At 32.5% G+C, this 21,208-nt stretch overlaps 1 protein-coding gene across 1 annotated transcript in view; it reads left to right on the top strand.

The window, feature by feature from the left end:
- The window catches only part of LOC143053769 (uncharacterized), a 251,196-nt gene that overhangs the window by 229,802 nt on the left and 186 nt on the right, over positions 1-21,208 (top strand). The window contains exons 12-15 of the mRNA XM_076226548.1: positions 1,544-1,571; positions 2,325-2,645; positions 13,966-14,400; positions 18,241-18,408. Of these exons, the coding sequence (XP_076082663.1) occupies positions 1,544-1,571; positions 2,325-2,645; positions 13,966-14,400; positions 18,241-18,408 (952 nt within the window). The remainder of the gene's footprint in view (positions 1-1,543; positions 1,572-2,324; positions 2,646-13,965; positions 14,401-18,240; positions 18,409-21,208) is intronic.

The raw sequence follows: 21,208 nt of genomic DNA, 5'->3' as shown, positions 1-21,208 counted from the left end.
ACATACAAACTCAAAACCAGAAGTCAAAAAAAATTACTGAAGACATTTTCTAAACGGAAAAAGAATTTCAAGATAAAAAAAAGAACATGCATGTAATGTATACTACATGCTGTATTGTGAAATTTTCACAAATATCTGCACTGGTATAACATAAGAAACATTTGTAATTCCTATTTATAAATAACGATGTTTGTTCAACGTTGTTCATTGACCTGCCATGTCGTCACTTCAAGGGAAATGGCGTATTCAGGGCTGAGGTGAAAAGGCCCCCCTCCCCTTAATATCCGACACTGTATCATGTGTTAGCATATAATATTGTCTATCTACGCTCGGTGCTATTTGTTTTAAATTTTATGGAATTGTACCCCTTTAAAAGTCTAGGAATTGCCCCTAAAGGTAATATTATTATCGAACTGTGCAGTATATATGAGGTGTACTATGTCTTTTTGGCCTCTAAAAGATCACTGGTTATAGTTTTCACATTTAACCAAATAAAACGAGAAAAATGCAGATACATGAATGTAATTTATTTCTATCTTTATTTTTCATAAATTCTAATATGGTCTGTCTGAAACAAGATAAAGTTTTCAAACTGTCTGGGAAAAACGATTTTAAAACTAATATTACCGAATGATTTTTTTCTATAGTATTGTAATATGTGTTATATTTTTACAATTACTTAAGTTAAGGTCAAGTTACAGTAAATGGGCTATGACACAGATTTCAGTAAAATTTGGCATACAACTCTGGCTCGATGAACTTCAACTATAAATCGAAAAAATAATGCATTTATCTCAATTATCATTTGAAATATTACTGATTGAATTCTTACAAATTGGGTGAACATTTGTAAAGAAAGCACATAAAATCGGCGAAAACCCTTCTCAAATTTGTCTTAAAATCACCAAATCTCTAATTCTACTCCATAGATTTTTCTTAAAAAACTATATGTTGTTGATACATAAATTTTCGTTATAATGATGCAAAATAAAGATAGGGTCACCGACTTCGTTTTTACGGTATACATCATTTAAAGTTGCATTCTTTGTGAAAAAATCCAACAAAACGTCGAAATAATCGTAACTTTCTCGCGTTTCAGGCCGTAAAACATTGATTTTTGACTTTTTTCACTACCAACAAGGTAACAAATTGATTATTAGACAAAAAACGAAGTCGGTGACCCTATGATTATTTTACATCATTAAAACAGAAATTTATGTGTCAACAATATATAGTTTTTTAAGAAAAATCTATGGAGTAGAATAAGAGATTTGGCGATTTTAAGACAAATTTTAGAAGGTTTTTCGCCTATTTTATGTGCTTTCTATACAAATATTCACCCATAATAAAAGAAATCAATCTGCAATTTTTCAGGTAATAAAAGAGATAAATGTATTATTTTTTCGGTTTTCAGTTGTAGTTCAATGAGCCACGGTTGTATGCAAATTTTTAGCAAAATCTGCGATATAGCCCATTTACTGTTCCTTGACCTTAAGGTATTTCTTATATCACTCTGTTGATAATGTTCCGTTATCATTTGCAGGTAAGACGAGCCAGAACAGCTGATACAGGTATGTTTTAATGTTGACTTCAAGGAACATTAGCTAACAAATTTGACCCAAATTATAACATTTCATTTAAACCATATTAAAAAGTATATATATACGCATTACAAAAAGTCGAAAAAGACATATTTAGAAAAAGACTTACAAGCGGTATAAACGATTAAGATCAAAAACTTGTCAGCTTTGAATCAGAGTATTTATGTAGAATGACATGTCTGCCTACATACAGACTAGTATCTTGTGAACTACACTAGCACGTTAAAAATCAAACGCAGCATCGGTCTAGTATACAGTAGGGTTTATATTCTTATTACAAAAGCATGCTCTCGTCCTTAATATGCATATAAATTTGCATGAATGATTTATTGACATGCAAGCCAATAAAAATGAACGCTGTTCTAGTATAATAATTACACAAATTTGACAAAATTGTACCAAACTAACTTAAATACGAAATGTTATTTATATATATACCAAATTTATACATTTTTTAAATAAATAAAACTCATAATTAAGTTTTGACGTATCCGTAGTTAAGTGAAGTGGATGAATTAATGAAAAAATAAGATTGATGTCTGTAAAATATATAATTTAAAAGTTTTTTTGTTTTTTTTTACATAATTATGCTGACATATAAATGGCAAACAATAACCAAAAGGTATGAGTCAAAATATCATGTATCATATTTTCTTTAATCAATAGATTTTACTATAATTTTGAAAATTATTTCATATTTACAAGAATACTAGAATATTTCAGATATTCAAGCCACTTACATGGATTGTATTCCTACAGATGAGATTCTAGATAAATTAGCTCCACAAATTGGTCATGTATTTTTTCAACTTGGTGTTGCACTTGGTTTATCAATTCCCACTCTGGAAAATATACAGAGCAATATTTCTAGAGACTTGGCAGCTCAGAATAGGGAAGTTCTATTTACATGGAAAGAGGAGAAAACAGTCAAACCTTCATTAATGGTACTTATGCAAGCTCTATCTGACATCGGAAGAGGTGGACTATGTTTAGAGGAAATCATGAAAAATATTGATATAAACACACTGATAGCTTCACAAGCAGGTAAAATTCCAAAATACAAACTAAATGAAAGGGACAAAAATGTAATCAAAATAGGCATGTTCAGAAGCTTAAGAGTAAGATAATTTCAATTTAAAAGAAGAGACAGAGGCAGAAAAAGTCGTAAAAAATTACAAATATAATTCAGTAATAGCAACACTTTTCTATTAATGGCATCGGCCTCAAACCGTAGAGGTAAAAAACTTTCTCAAATGTTATGATCCTAGATAATGTAGTACTACTCTTTGAATACTGATTAAAGGAAGAAGCTTCTGAAATTTTAGTTACTAATCTTTTGAAAAGATTCCAGCTTGAATAAAAAAGGAATGAATGTTCACTGATAGTTCAGATGAATTAAACTTCATTTTGGAAATGAGCATCACAAACACTACTTTGTGGATCTGACATGCGCTGAAGATAAAACTAAAAGAAATCTACGCGAGACAGCATTTAATTCATTCATGAATGAACATTTTCCCACGCTTTATTTTACTACGTACGATATTTACAAATGTTTATTTTTAAATAATTAAAAGCCTGTATGTATCGAATGTAAAAACCCAACTGAAATTATGCAACATGTTTATATTTTGACGAAGCCGTCGAATAGTTTACAAGTAAAAATGGTTTGATTGAACAACAGAATTTTAATCATCGATAATCATATGGCCTTTGCTTTACTCCAAGGATAATTAGAGGCACATACCAACTTTAATAGGAAAGTGCAATGTTTTTTTCTTCAAAACATTGATCGGAGGGTTTTGATAGTAAAATACTTTGAAAATGTTTAATTCCGTTATTTAAATACTAGCTGTTTCACATTTCAATGTGAATGCAAGGACATTCACTCGTTCAGCATGCTCAAGTGGATTAAACTAACAGCAAAACCATTAACTCTTGAACGACAATTCGTATCACAGCCTTCTCAGTGTTACGATTTATCAGGTTTTTAGGGGCCCAAAAGGGGTCAAAACAAGCATTGTTCTAGTTTCCAGACAATAATTTCTCTGTTCAATTTAGGTTTGGAAATCACAGTTACAAACCCTCATTCAAACCAATACAAACATTCAGTTATAATTTCGGATATTGCAACTTCTAGACTTTTTAAACCCGTTATCAGAGAAAAACATTTTCAAAATCTGTTCTTTGCCAACAAAGGTATCGATGGTGTCAATCTATCCAATATCCTTCCCTATAAATTAATTCAGTCAAAAATACCTCCTTATTTCAAAGTTCAGTCTATACCATCTTTTATACCTATATCAAGCCAGTTGCAACTAAAATTTTGAATTACAAACACGTTTTGAAGGATCTCAGTATTGACGATGTCAAGTCTAAAACTTTCGATTGCACTTGTTCTTGTTCCCAATTCACACATAATCCGGTTGGCATGGTTATTACCCGTGACCTCAACATTGTCAATTACACTTCCCTGCGAAATGTGTTACCGAAAGGTCTGGAATAGCATGAGCCTAAATCTATCAATTGGAAATACAACTCCAAAATACTGATAGATTCAGTCGAGGATTATGCCAGGCAAAAGGCTAAGTGGGAGAAGGAAAAAGGCAGGTAAATGTTATCACCTGGGCTAGGTCTTCTAATGAAAGAAAGATAGCTGAAATCATTTGTCGACTCTTTATGTGTAGAGCAGTTATTGCCGTACGTTACAACTTTTACCAATATGTTGCTTTTAGCCCATTACATTGTACTACAATTATCAGAGTGTTTTATTGCATTGTATTGATTTGATGAAATATACAGTTCATTCTCTAGTTGTATGTGTCAGTCTATAATACATTTCTAGCACCTTGATTATTGCCAAGTAAAACTGCCTTTTCCAAAGTCCCTGTATAGTTATGTACAGTATTGTCCTTTTTTTCTAGTTGATGTAGTTCCAAAAGAAATACAATTAATGGCTGACATTAATAATGTTGGATTGTACCTCAAATTGCTTGAGTCAGGCTCTGAGAAAAAGAGAGACATACGATTAGTCATTGTTGGAAAAAAAGGGGCTGGAAAAACGTCATTAATAAGAAGATTGTTCAAAGCAGGGAACAAAGAAGTATGTGCAGAAAATGAAGGAGATGTAACAAGTACAAATGGAATCGAGATTCACAAAATAAAATGCAAGGCAATGTCTGATGATGGCATATGGAATAAATCAGAAGGTATGATATTTAAGAAATAATTCATGGAAGCCATAGATTTGTTTGAAATTTACACATGGCCTGGACCGTGATATTTGAATTTTATCCTGAGCGTTAGTGAGGGATAATAGTAACAAATATCACGGCCCAGGCCATGTGTAAATTTACAACAAATCTATGGCTTCTATGAATTATTTCGATTCTAATAGGACTAATGCGGTCATTAAAAAACTGAAGCGAGAGTGTGTGTGTGTGGCTGTTCCTTTTTACTCCCTGTTAGATAAAGCTAAAACATTCTAATAAACATGTAGCTTGCATGAATTATTTCGTAAATAACCGCAAGAAAAATGTATTTAAATCTTATTATTCTCAAACCCAACATTTGCCATTTTTTATTAACATGTTTTTCTGGTAAGCTATCGTCAAAGTTGACATTTCATTATTAGGAGCCGCCATGTTGACTTGCTGAAATGATTAAATATGCAAATAATGCAATGGAATAGATAGCAAATAGGTTCTGATACATGAGGATTTACGTGGAAAGTATCTTGTAACATCCATTTTATGTATACCTCAAGCAATCAGTGAACATTTTTTTTTATTGACATTATCAATATATAGGAAAGTGAAATTTTAAATCTTGGCAAGAGGTATTTTGTTATAGCCCCGCATTTTTTTCATACTCTTTTACCGCTGTCTGTCCATCCATCCGTCCGTCCGTCCGTTAGTCTGTCCATCCATCCGTCCGTCCGTCCGTTAGTCTGTCCGTCCCATGAATATTTTACGTCACATTTTTCTCAGGAACTACAATACAAGGATTTCTTAAATTCGGTTTCAGGGTTTATATAAGTCTGCTATACAGTGTGATGCGTGTTCAGATTCATCACTCAACAACTTCCTGTTTACCGAACACTTGTATAATCATATTCAAGATAATAACAAAAACAGTAAAATATCCATAAAATTACCAATTCAGGGGCAGCAACCTAACAACCAGTTATCGGATTCATTTAGGGCAAATAGATGTTGACCTAATCAACAATTTCACTTCATTTCAGATTTGCTCTTAATGCTTTGGTTTTTGAGTTATAAGCCAAAAACTGCATTTTGCCACTATGTTCTATTTTTAGCCATGGCGGCCTGGACATCTCGATTAGTTGGCCGAGTTACCAGACACATTTTATAAACTAGATACACAAATGATGATAGTGGCCAAGTTTGGTTTAATTTGGCCCAGTAGTTTTAGAGGAGAAGATTTTTCTGAAAGATTACTAAGATTTATGAAAAATGGTTAAAAATTGACTATAAAGGGCAATAAATCCTAAAGGGTTCAACTGACCATTTTGGTCATGTTGACTTATTTGTAAATCTTGCTGAACTTTATTGCTGTTTACAGTTTATCTCTTTCTATAGTAATATTCAAGATAATAACCAAAAACAGCAAAATTTCCTTAAAATTACCAATTCAGGGGCAGCAACCTAACATCTGGTTGTCCGATTTATCTGAAAATTTAAGAGCAGATAGATTCTGACCTGATAAACAATTTTACCCCATTTCAGATTTACTCTAAATGCTTCGGTTTTTTAGTTATAAGCCAAAAACTGCATTTTACCCCTATGTTTTATTGGTTGGCCGGGTCACATTTTTAAAACTAGATACCCAAATGATGATTGTGGCCAAGTTTGGTTAAATTTGGCCGAGTAGTTTCAGAGGAGAAGATTTTTTTTAAAGTTAAGGACGACGGACGACGACGGACAACGACGGACGCCAAGTGATGAGAAATGCTCACTTGGCCCTTCGGTCCAGGTGAGTTAAAACATAGAATCGTCTCTCAGCACATAACGACACTATTTTATAACTTAAAAGTGCTTCATATTAGCTTAACCTCTTTTATCACATATTATTGCAGCGGGCCTACATAGATGGCTCTGCTCCCATCTCAAAAATGTCTAGTTTATATTAAAATGTGAAAAGCCAATTTAGTTTAGGTCAGTTAATTAATAGTTAAGATAAAAGCTGGTCATAGCAAATCAAATATCTAAGGTTTGATTTTTGTCGAGCCTGCGACTTTAGTTGCAGAAAGCTCGACATAGTGATAGTGATCAGGCGGCGGCATTAACTAACTTCTTAAAAGCTGCATATTTTAGAAGGTGGAATACCTTCATGATTCAGTGACTACTTGAAAATGAAATTAAGATTTTTTGTAATGTTAATTTATCTCTTATTATGAGTAATAGGATAACTATATTTGGTGTGTGCATACCTTGCAAGGTCCTCATACCTGTCAGACAGTTTTCACTTGACCTCATTTCATGGATCAGTGAACAAGGTTAAGTTTTGGTGGTCAAGTCCATATCTCAGATACTATAAGCAAAAGGTCTAGTATATTTAGCGTATGGAAGGATTGTAAGGTGTTCATGTCTTATTGACAGGTGTCATCTGACCTTGACCTCATTTTCATGGCTCAGTGATAATAGTTAAGTTTTTGTGTCTTGGTCTGTTTTTCTTATACTGTATGCAATAAGTCAACTTTATTTGGTGTATGGAAATATTTTACAGTGTACATGTCGGTCTCATAGGTTTTATGTGACCTTGACCTCATTTTCACTGTTCATTGTTCAGTTTTAAGTTTTCATGGTTAAGTTTGTTTTTAATACTATGAGCAATAGGTGAACTATATTTAATACATAGATTGAATGTAAAGTGTACAGGTCTGTCAGGTATGATTCATCTGACCTTGACCTTATTTTCATGGTTCATTTATCAATGTTTAGTCTGTTTCTTAGAAACTTCTAGCAATAGGTCAACTAATTTAGTGTATTGAATGATTGTTAGGTGTACATATAATTTTCGTCTGATTTTTCTGACCTTGACCTTATTTCCTTGGATCATGTTAAGTTTATGTGATAGTTGTAGTAAAGATTTATATTTAGGACTATCAACATAAGGTCAATGGTTAGTAAAGAAGGCGAGATCTTTCAGCATGTGCACTCAAATCAACAAATTTTCTTTTTTCATAAATTTGTTTTTCTATAACCCTTTGAACTGGTAAGGCAGGCTCATTTGAACCCATAGGTTTAAGCTTAATATAACTAGAGCATATACTGTATATAAAAAAATGGAGAAGCATCAAGATTTGACAGCAATGAATTCGAAAGGAAAGTGATTGTGTCATCTGACAGCTTTGGTGTCATACCCATTGTTAATTAACACCTGTACTTGATGCATACCTGTCAACCTCTGAAAATGAAAAGTCAGGTCATGACCTGCATTGAGAAAAAAAATCTCAGGTCATAACGCGTACGACATTTTGCGGGCTCAATTGAAGAACAAAAATATGTTTACATATAATTTATATAGTCAATATGTATATGAAACAGTTAGAACATGTTAACAAGTTTATTTCAGACTATTGTTATATTCCATAGTAGCAGACTTGGCATTCTTTAAAAGAACTGCACTTGGTTTCAGTTCATAGCAATGCAAATGTGTATTCATTTTACAAGAAAGAAGAGCACACAGTGTATCCTTATTAAGATCAGCCCTAAACTCTGTAGCTATTTTCTTTACTAAAGAAAATGCCCTCTCACTGTCTGCATTGCTGTTTGTTGCTCCCCAAAATGTACCAATGTCAGTTTCAGGGGAAGTGCAAAGTGGAAGTTCATCTAATGGGGTCAACTGATAGTCACTGAACTCATCTTGTAGCTGTGTTGTCTCTTCATATCGTTACGTAGCTCAGGTAAACAGTCCTACATTTTGACTTTTGGTTACATTGAAAAAGACCGATAAAACCGAAGGTCGTATTACTTCTAAATACCGGAAACAATTCCGGTCAGAAATCCGGGTGAAACGGGTAATGTTAGAAATTCCCGGGACCCGCCGGGTAAAGAAAAACTCCCGGGTGAAAGGTGAAAATAACGGGTGTCACCCGCAAAAAACGGGTGAGTTGACAGGTATGACTTGATGTCATCAGAGACATATGTATACACAAACAAAACATTTAAATATTTTCAACAAGATAATTATGGTTCATACAATTTTCCATTTTAACTAGACTGGGATCCCAGCTTCAGACAGTTATCCCATTTGGGATCCCGGCTTTAAACAGTTCTGATTGGTATCCCAGCTTCAGACAGTTACCCCGATTGGGATCCCAGTGTCCAATATTAATCCCGTTTCATCTAGACTGGAATCCCAGCTTCAGACAGTTATCCCGAATGGGATCCAAGTTTCAGATATTTATCCCGAATGGGATCCCGACTGTTAATTTGGATTATATATCTCCAATATACGATATTCCAGTGCTTGTTATTTCTATCGTGATTTCTTTGAAGGGGGAAGCTATTATAGAAAGAGTTTCAAAAGCTGAAGTTGAAATCATCTCTTTCTAAATGTTATGTACGCCATCACGAGTATGTGACAATTTAACCTTATTTTGCCTCAACCAATTGTTATGAAACTTATACACAATGCTTATTACCACAAAACACAGGTCAAGTTTGAATTTTGGTGGCGTCACTTTTACCATTCTAGAGTTATGCCTCTTTACAAATGGAAATATTGCTGTTCTAAAAATATAAAGATGTCATTTTGAAAATCTGCAGAAATTCTTTTTCATTATTTCATGTTAGATTATAACCTTGCTTGTTTATGTATATTGTAATCATATTAATATTTATTTTATATCTCCTTTAACACAATATGCACGAAACATTTATACATTTATACTTAACTTACTTATGCTAGGTAACAATGGCAAAACAGAATTGTATGAACGATTGTTAAAACCCTATGGCGAAGAAATAACTAGTGTGAACAGAAAGACCAGTAAAAATCGTGGAAAAGGATTGGACAAATCTGCAACAAGTTATGGTAAATTAAACTAATCAGTGACAGACAGTTGTGCAAAAATTTGCTTTATGGATGCTTAATCAAATTGCATTCCTCGACACATTTCAATTATACTGGGATAAACAGTCATACGTATCCTAATTGAATATTTTAAAATAACTTTGCAATTGAAGTCAAATGAAACGAGTTTCCAGTTATTATAATGTTTAGAAAACGATTAAACCAAAACTTGGACATGTAATATACTAAGTCCTCCGTGTATGCTTGTTTTATATTAAAATTAGTTTGTAATGTGTGAACGACAAAAATACAGTGCAACCTGTGACATTCTCTGAATAATGGTCACCATCAGCTATGTTCAACTTCAAATGATGACCATTTATTTTGTTCATAACACCTGAGATGTTGGCCATTTATTGGGGTTATAAACTATGGTCTGGTGGTCAGTCTATTAAGGTACATGAAGAGGTGCACTGATTTGATTTATTGAATGAAACTGATGTGAAAATGAAATCCTATATCATTAGTTTACCTGTAGAGACAAATAGTTTTGTTCCTTTTCAATTACTTACTATTGAATAAATTTGTTAACAGATTAAAAAAAGGTTAAGAAATCATTTACATGTATAGGTAATTATATGACAATTTTTTTTTATGAGCCTTTCTCATCACTTGGCGTCCACCGTCCCTCGTTGTTAACTATTACAAAATCTCCTCTGAAACTGCAGGACCAAATTTAACCAAACTTAGCCACAATCATCATTAGGGTTTCTTGCTTAAAATATGTGTACAGTGACCCGGCCAACCAACCAAGATGGCTGCCATGGCTAAAAATAGAAGATAGGGGTAAAATGTAGATTTTGGCTTATATCTCTGATATAAAGCATTTAGAGCAAATCTGACATGGAGTGAAATTGTTAATCCGGTCGAGATCTATCTGCCCTGAAATTTTCAGATGAATCAGACAACCTGTTGTTTGGTCCTGAATTGGTAATTTTAAGGAAATTTTGCCTTTTTTGGTTATTTTGAATATAATTATAGATAGAGATAAACTGTTAACAGCAATAATGTTTAGCAAAGTACAATCTACAAATAAGTCAACATGACCAAAATGGTCTTTATAGTCACTTTTTAACAATTTAACATAACTTGTCCACAATCAGCATTAGGGTATATAGTTTTAAAATGTGTCCGATGACCCTGCCCGCGAACCAAGATGGCGGACATGGCTAAAAATAGTACATAGGGTAAAATGCATGTTTTTGCTCTTAAGCCTGAAACCAGGCATTTAGAACAAATCTGACGAGGATAAAATTGTCCATCAGATCAAGATCTATCTGCACTGAAATTTTTAGACCAATCAGCAACCCGTTGTTGGGTTGCTACCCCTGAATTGGTAAGTTTACGAAAATTTTGCAGCTTTTGGTTATTATCTTCAATATTATTATAGATAGAGATAAACTGTAAACAGCAATAATGTACAGCAAAGTTAGACCTACAAATAAGTCAACATGACCAAAATATTCAATGGACCCCTTTAGGAGTTATTCCCTTTTATATTAATTTTTTTACCAATTTTCATAAATTTTGTAAATTTTTGTAAATTTTTACAAAATATTTTCCTCTGTAACTACTGGGCCAAGTTCATTATAGATAGAGATAATTGTAAGCAAAAAGAATGTTCAGTAAAGTAAGATCTACAAACACATAACCATCACCAAAACACAATTTTGTCATGAATCCATCTGTGTCCTTTGTTTAATATGCACATAGACTAAGGTGAGCGACACATGCTCCTTAGCACCTGATGCCGTGTCATAACTTATAGCCTAGTTTTATTTTGGAGTAAAAATAACATGAATTGCAATCCAAAGCATATGGCACTGACTTAATATCTAAATCTTCCAAGGCCAATCACTGTCTTTGATATACACAAAATATAGTGCATTGATCATAGCATTTTCTAAGATATTTAAGTCACAAAATGATCTTATACTTGTGAAGAAATAAGACAACTTTTGCAAGGTGTCGGAATCTAATATCTGTTCTAATAATATTAATGATGTTGTGGTTAGTCATCTTAAAAAAAATTAAAGAGTTATTTTCATTTGTCCATAATTGTTTATGAATCAGCTACAACCAATTGCTTTATTTGGTTGTGTATTTAACGCCATTGCTATTGGTTGAGGAAGTCGGAGTACCCGGAAAAATCCACTGACTTTAGATAGGAAAACTGACAATCCTAATCAATTAAGATTTAGAGTCAAGTGCACCAGCACAGTCGCGGTTCGAACTCAAAACCTCAGTGTTGACTGGCTAGTGATTACGGTAGTCACTACTTAGATCACTTGGCCACCTGAGGCCCCACCAATGCTTTATACAATGTATTATATAATTTTACTTCCCACTGTTAAATTATAGTAATCACTGCTTATAAGTACTTTTATTTTATATCATGTGATACTAATTTTATCATCCGGTATTCTTATGTGATGTATATTAATTCCCTTTTTCAAGCAATGTCAAGTTGTTATATTGTAGAAAATTCATTTTAATCTTTTCATAATAAATATGACATATTTGTATAGGAAGATAGTTGTTTTTTATTACTTTTTAAATATTTAAAATTTGCAGACAAAACTTATTCTAAAAATATTATATTAAAATGGTTGATTTAAAGTTTTTACTTGACTAGATTCATGGTGTTAAGAGAGTGTGTCATAATGTATGTACAACTTCCTAGGTCAAATGTCAAGGTCAAAAACTTTGGTTTCAGTTGGCAACCCAATGTTCTATTGTAAAGATAGTGTCCGCTCTATATCTGTAGCATTGTTATGATGTATACTTAACACCTGAGGCCGTGTCATAACTTATGTGAAATTTCCTAGGTCAAAGGTCAAGGTCAAAAACATTGGTTTTAGTTGACCATCCTTATCCTATCGTAAAGATTTTTTTTTTACCACACATTATTCACAGTGGTGCTAAATACAGAGATGGCTCCAATCTCAATGATATCTAGTTATTATCAACCCATTTTCATGTAAATAATATGTGTATGAGTACCATAAAGCAACTTAATTGTCAAGCCTGCTATTTATATAATAAAAAGATAATCACCATTAAATCATCAATCCTGTCACAAAAATCTTAAATCTTTGCCTGGAGATACTTTAATTTTCCAAATGGCCATCTAATACAGATAAGTTAGCACCATAATTTTCATTCAGTAGGGTTCTGTCTTACTTTCAGAATATTCTTCTACAAATTTGATAAAACTTAAAAATTTTAAATGCTAATTAAGAATTTGCTGATTGCAGAATGAAAAGAAATTATTTATTTAGAACAACAGTTTTTTACATAAACGATTCTGAACTATTTGAATACAAAATCTTCAGTTTGGCTTGTTTTCTGTCAGATAGCAGTCGCAATGTTATGTGTATTTGATTATCCTCATGTTCTGATACTTAACTTATTATGATTTTTTATGTACAATATAATAGAAGCTCAGATTAGTTTATTCTTCATTGACAAAACAATACATACAAAAAGTGTATATAAATAAGGTTATTATTACTATTACTAAAAGGGGGTTCCACTTCATTTATACAAAGTGATAGGACGTAACGCTTGACAATGTCATCTTTTCAAGCTTAAAAAATGTGAATAGGTCGGGAAAACTATCAGAAATATAATATTGTAGGTCAAGAAAGTTCCCATTACTTCTTCGTCTGTCATTTTTCTTGGTGTTCCCGACTGTTTTTATCAGCATTTGTTTTCTCTTTTGGTAATTTGGTATTCCACTCTTATATGACAGACCATTACCACATGAAACCCAAACAATACGAGAAAAGGTTACATTTTATCTACGCAATATATGAAAAGCTATACATTTTTAAAATCTAATTTACATTAATAGGGTGGGGTAAGAGAACCATGTAACACCTTGTTTATCTATTCATTAAGCAGCAGGGGCTAAAATGATAAACATATAGGGCCTTCATAGTGAACATATTTTGTTATGGCAACCTTAATCAGAGAATCTCACAGATAGTACTGTTCTTTAAACCAAAACAAGGTGCACTGTCATGACTGTATTATGTAGATGAAAAATATTATGTAATTTTAAATTAAATGAACCTTTATGTGCTTCTACTGAAATAAATGTATGGTCATTAGTAACGCTTTAAAATCTGTATGAAACGGTTAGATTTCTTAAATCAATAAAGTGTTAAAGTGATGGCATCATGTAAATATGAATGAACTAAGTATGTGTATGGAAATACAAGCAGTATGTCTTATTCAAGTAACACATTATGTATTGCAGTCGAAACAGCAGCCAAAAAGACCACTAAAGAAAAAACGATTTTGTCAAGATTTGATGGATCAAAAGAACCAGGGACACAAAGAAATTTAAAACCTCCAGTAGACTCTCTAAAACCTGTTGCATCTCAAGTCTTATTGCCAGTGGCCAATGAGTTACAGAGTCACCCTCACACAACCATTCAAGTAGAAAATGAGTCTAAGACAAGATTTCATGCACAGCTGCCACAACAGTCATTTGACAAAAATTTGGACAAAATTAAAAACATGCTCAAAGCTCCGGTTGATTTACATAACAAAGAGGAGTATGCCACATTATTGTTATGGGATTTTGCTGGTGATGAAGAATTTTACCACACACATCAAACCTTTCTGTCCCCAGATTCAATATATCTTGTTGTTACAAAACTCGACGAGGCTGATGAACCAAAAGCACTAGGTTAGTATATAGACCTTTTTAATAAATTTGCAATATTTCTACTGAGCATGAGATACAACCCGCTGTTAACAATTTGATAGCTTGTTTATTTCTTAGACATATAAAATACAGCTAGCACTATTGGTAAGATACAGACAGAGGCGATTTCACACATGTTTAAGAATAACTTTTTTCGTATATATTACGGACAGGCTATATTGAAATACAGGTTCAAAGCTTATTTGTAGCTCACAAAGGACTCATCACTTGGTGTCTGTCGTACGTGGTCATTCTTCATTGTTAACTTGTAAAAACATCTCCTCTTAAGGAACCAGGTCTTATTTAACCAAACTTCGCCACAATTATCAATATGGGTATCTTTTTTTAAATGTGTCTGATGACCCTGCCTTCCAACTAAGAAAGCTTACATAGCTAAACATAGGACATACACATGATATAGTACACACAGAGAGAGAGAGTACTGATTATGATACTCAAAACACTGAGTAAAATCTTTGGTGTCACATCTAAACACTCTAGCAACACTTTCTTAATCTTTGGGAGAAACTTGTGAGAAACTTGTTGTTATGCCTCCATTTTATCCCTTTCTTGATTATTTCATTGGTCACTTTTCTCCCAACACAATGATTTTTATTGACATAATTACCTTGGAAGTGTTCCATTATACAAATCATGCATAGCTAAGAAGGTGATAGAGCAGATTGTTACCCAGAGAAAACATTTTCAACCCCGACGAGGCCAAGGGGTACCAATCTACTCTATCACCCTCTCAGCTATGTGTTATTTAATTTATTATACTATTTGTGTATTATAAGGGTGTTTTACTGATGAATTGAATTTAAAAGTTTCTATGACGTCACATAAAAAATAAACTTACAGGTATTAGAAAAATCAACAGAAGTGAAGCAAGATGTTTTATTTTTTTATGCAACTAAGCTGCATTATGCGAGCACCCTTCTACACAATAAATGCTGAAATACGTGCCATTGTTATTATCTAGCTAGCTACTATGTTATATATAACTAATTGAACACTTATTTAATACTTTTAATTCTGGATTTCAAAAAATATGACCAGAAAAACCTTAAATGATCGTCGAATCACCCGCAAGTTTTGCAATTGCACATAGGCAGTAGTGCTCATTAGGAATCCTTATGTAGTTTATTACCGCCTGTGCTTTTGGCTAAGATGTCAAAGAACAATTGTATGAAATATTTAATCGCAGAAAATCTTTCAAGACAAGTAGTTTAAATTTCCCAAATGGCAAAAGTCGTAGGAATATAGTTTGTCGTCAATACATAGTACAATTATGTCAGTAGTCTATTAATAAGTTCAACTATTCATGCTGTTAGCGGCAATTTCAAATTAGAAGACGAAATTTTCGTATCTCTTCAATTTGGAGGTAGGGGTTCAAATAAGGGTGCAGGTGGTCCAATGTCCGTGACCTTCCAATTTCAGACTTTAGACTTGGTTCCTAGCTATGCCCGACTGTCCTTCCACTTGAAGAAAGAAAATAAAAAATAACTTTGCAAACCTTTTCACCAAAGTGTGAAAATAAACGATTTCAAAACTTGTTTTCATCATTATTATTCATGACAGCAATGTTCATTTTGTTCAATCGCTAGCTTTATACAGAAAATCACCGATCAACTAAACAAAAATTAAGACAGGTGACAAAATACATCTATGCATGGTACAGTCGATTCCACTTAATTGCATACCGCTTAATAGCATAATTCGGTTAATTGCATACTTTTCTCCTGCACAAAACCATTTCCCATTCATCTAATGTTAAATTGTACGGTTATATGCATAGCCCCACAAGTGGCATTTCGGTTAATTGCATAGAAAATAATTGCCAGCTAGATATGCTTAGTTAAAACTAACGAGATTTTTGACCGGAAACAGCAATTTGTAAGTATATTTTTCTTGAATGCATCATCATTTTTGATATTATTTCACATTTACTTATGTGTTATTTGAATAAAGTTTTAAAACAGTTTCTTTCGTGTTTATATGATTTATAAAAAAAGCCTCGATGTGTACACAGGTAAAGTTTCCCATATTCTATTTTAAGCCTCGAGGTCATAAAAATGTCAATCAGCTGATTGTTGTAAAAACACAATCATTCTATGATCTTCTATCTCAAAAGGTGTTAATTATTGATTGCATTTCAAACATTGTTCATAGATTACATTTTGGGTGTATTTTAAAAACATTAACGCCTGCTAATTATCGATCATTATCCAATGTGCAATCTCGTAATTTGGCTAGGGGTGATCTACATTTATGTTAAATATTACAGGGCATTTATATATGGTTGAAGAATTTCATACATCAATCTTTCACTTTTAATATTTTTTTAAAAGAACATTAACTTAAAATTATTATATTTTCTCACTTTCAACACTCGTGTCCAGCAAATAACCCGTGAAGGGCCCCATTACCTGCTGCTTTGCATATATACGAAACTAACGAGGTTAAAGTAACAGTGTTACATCACTGTGCAATCAGTAAATACTGCATATTAAAGGAAGTTCATTACACATTTATTGTATCAAATGATTATAAACTGTGTAGCATTGTTCAACAGTTTGTTTTAATCAAAGCGTAACAATATATAATTTGTACATCCGGGTCATAGAAACAAATCTATTTTTAGAACAATTTTATTTTCGTATCTCAGGTAAAGGAAAAGTCGGTACATAAATAAACTAAAACTAAATGTGTTCATAAACTTTATTGAAAGAATAAACAAATTAAAATGCATGACACTAGACAAATAACTTTTATTAGAATAAATAATCATTCATGTTGTAAGTGGATTATGGACGTTCATCTTTCTTCGGGATTCCTTTACTGATCTGCACTATCCATGTTATTTGTCTCCGTATTTTGGCATTTCGGATATAAGCATACTCCGCTTTATTGCATAATTTCATCTGACAAATAGGCTATGCAAATAACCGGAATGTACTGTATATGAATATAAACACTAGTATTGAAAACCAAAAGATATATGTAAAAGACAGATTTTTTTAATACAGAAACTCAAAATTACTTTTGGCAAATTTTGATGTCAAAATCTAATACAATGTGACAGCTGGGAACAGTATATCTAACAAAAAGTATGTTCCTGTGCAGTACAAATTTTCAAAAAATGAGATGCTTTTAAGGTGTAAACATATTACTGAAATTTGAAGGTTTTTTTTCTCAATTTTAAAGGGTCAGTTTAAGAAGCTGTAAGTGTAATTCTTTATTTTCACAAATAATGCAACTATATTATATAATACCTGAATGTAAGCAAATCATATGATATATAGGTGGCGTCCTTTGGGACACTCTCCCCCTCCTGTTTGATATCTTTTAAACGGTTGAGATCCCCACCTCTCAACCATATATATTCAAATATAGGACAATATAACTAATCCAATGAAATATAGGGGGGGAGTCACTTGGGTCACCCCAACCCCTCCTATTTGAGAATTGGAAAACAGTTGAGATCCCCATCCCTAAACCATATATATTTCTGTACACGCTCTTGTTTGAGAACTTGGAAATGGTCAAGATCATCACATCTAAACCTTATATACTCATGTATGGGACAATTGGAAAATGACAAAGATGGCCACTAGAGAAGTTGTGAGCTAATTTAGCTCTGCAGTTTTTTGGCATTTTGATGTGTTTTTACAGTGTTAACATAAACAGAAAATATATGTGCATGTTCAGTTTTTGATGGACTATCTGTTTCTGGACTTAATTGTGAAAAATATTTTCATTTGAAAAAGATACAGAGGATATAAACTTTTTAGTGTGCAAATTTGGATTTAATTTCATTAGTATCCATTGTCATCCATTACTACCACAGTATGTCTCTAGGCAAAAACCAGGCAGGTGTTAAGACTGTACAATTATTGTTAGCTGCCAAGAAACCTGGAGGCAACAAGGATCAACAAGAACAACCACCAAAGCGAGACAAACGAACCCATTCAGATGTGTCTGAGGAAAGTATTGACAACATTGACATTATGAGCATTCACTCATACCTAAAAGATATAAAAAAAATCCCTTCAGGGCACAGTGATCAAATCTGATTAAGAGTCGTTAGTCAAACAAAGCGACTTAAAAGAATTGTTACAAGTTTGTTAGTCAATTTTTGAATACACTAAAAGATTCTATCACTGCAGAATTCAATAGTAAGTTAAGAGAAAAAACGGGAAAGTTGCAAGACAATGTTGATTCTCTAATTAGATATAGGAAGATGTGGTGTGAGTGCCAATGAGACAACTCCCCATCAAAATAACAATTTAAAAAGTAAACCATTATAGGTTAAAGTATGGCCTTCAACACGGAGCCTTGGCTCACACCGAACAACAAGCTATAAAGTGCCCCAAAATTACTAGTGTAAAACCATTCAAACGGGAAAACCAAAGGTCTAATCTATATAAATCTAAACCTGGAAAATCACCTTCTGAAGGAGAAACTAAGGGAGAAAGAAATTAAGATAAAGGAGTTGGATGAAAAAGTGGAGGATTGTAATTTAAGAAGTGTGGATGCTTTGAAATCTGCAAATTACAATGAGCAACATTTAAGAAAGCACAACATTCGCATTTTATCAACCTTATTAAAAAAGACTTGAAGATTAATTTAGAGCCTACTGATTTGATTGCCATACATTGCATTCCTGGAAAAGAAGGGGCAATACGAACAATCATTGCCAAAATAAGAAACACAAATTTGAAAATTATGATCATGAGGAGCAAAAAAGGATTGAAAAAAGACATAAAATTCCATGATGATATCACCCAGAAGAACTTAGGACTGATGTCAAGACTTAACCTAACTGGGAAACTAGAGAATGTTTGGTTTTACATCTGTAGTGTTTATGGGAAGCTCCAGAACAGTAAAACTGGTAACCAAATAATAAAGTTTGACTTGTTTGACAATATAGAAGAACAAATTAGAAAAAAAAACAGCTTCATGAGTTGTTTTGAGTTGTTTTGAAATACTGATCTTAAGAAGGGTGATAAAATGTTGGTCTCATCTGTTTATGTTACATTTCCATTCCATTGTATATGAGCATAGTTGAAAGTTTTGATGATAAGGGAGATAATTCAATATATTTTTTAAGATAACAAACAGGTGTTTCCCCCTTCAATTCAAGTTACTTTTACCAGGCTACACCTCTGAAACTTCAATAAATAAATAAATAAATAAATAAATAAAAAGCAATCAATTCATTCTTTGCTTTAAATCACTGTTAGACTACAAAATATTATTATTTTATTTTTTTTAACTTTGAGTAAGATAATCTTCAAGCCTATGTTGATACATTTTTTTTTTTGGTTGTGTTTTTTTTTTTTATTAATTTTTAAAAACCGTTCATAATTTATGCCAATACTGTAAAACCAATCTGATGTGTTTTGTACATTATTACCAGTGTCATTTTATTGTATGTGTGTTGTGTGTATGTGATTACAATATGTACTTTATTACTGTTTTACAATTCACTTATTTGCTCTCTGGTTTATGTTCTATCTGTTATATATACATAACCTATGGGAATAGATAATAATATTAATATACTATCTATGAATGTAAGGGGTTTATTTTCTAATTAAAAGAAAAGATTGGATGTCTTTGATTGGGCAAAGGGCAAACATGCTTCAATCATATGTTTTCAAGAAACACATAGCAGTAAAGATGTTGAAAAAATATGGGAAGAAGAATGGGGCAATACTTGCATTTTTTTGTCACCATAACAATAGAAGCGCTGGAGTTAGTATCATGTTTAAAAAGGGTTTAGATTTTACTATTCATGACACTAAATTTTACCAGAATGGTCGTAATATTGTTTTTGATATCACTTTATTTGAACAGAGATTGACTTTAGTATGTCTATATGGATATAATACGGACGAACCATTATTATTTGATGATGTTTTATATAAAATAGCATTGTATGCTAATACTAGTATTTTATTATGTGGTGATTGGAATGTTGTCCAGGACTGCAATCTAGATACATATAACATTTTACATAAAAGAAATCCCAAATTTCGTGAAAAGATTGAAGAAATTATTGAAAAATTAGAATTATTAGATCCTTGGCGAACATGTCACCCTACTGACAGAAAATTTACTTGGCGTCAACCGTCTCCTATTAAACAAAGTCGACTAGACTATTTCTTAGTCACTGAGGACATATATTCTCTTATGAAAAACACGAAGATTATACCCGGTTATAAGACAGATAATTCTGCCATTGTCTTTACTTTTTCTGCCAGTCTTGCTAAACGGGGAAAGGGGTATTGGAAATTTAATTCACAACTTGTAAGAGATGTTGAGTATGTGAAGAAAATTAAGACATGTATAAAAGACATTATTTCTGAGTATTTTCTTTCAGGTGACATTCAAAAATGTCTCGATGTTAAACTTACATGTAATGATCAATTATTTTTTGAAATCCTGAAGATGAAGATCAGGACTTTGTCCATTTCTTATAGTATTGAAAAAAATAGAGAGGATAGAGAACATACATCTAAGCTTGAAAAAGAGGATGAACAATTAGAAAATATTATGAATATGTCACAAAATGTTAATGTTCAAGCTACTTTATATGGGAAGAACTAGAAAATAAAAGGAAACAAAAGATTGAAGGTTTACTACTCAGATCAAGAGCAAACTGGCATGAAAATGGAGAAAAATGCTCCGAATACTTTTGCAAATTAGAGAAGAGTAATTTCATTAAAAAGACAATGGCTGAATTGATTGATGACCTTGGTAAACATATTTCTGAACAGTCAAG

This window comes from Mytilus galloprovincialis, chromosome 12, assembly GCF_965363235.1.
Source record: "Mytilus galloprovincialis chromosome 12, xbMytGall1.hap1.1, whole genome shotgun sequence".
NCBI lineage: Eukaryota > Metazoa > Mollusca > Bivalvia > Mytilida > Mytilidae > Mytilus > Mytilus galloprovincialis.
Note: the sequence above shows the minus strand (reverse complement) of the source record. Positions and strands in the feature narration are given on the sequence as shown.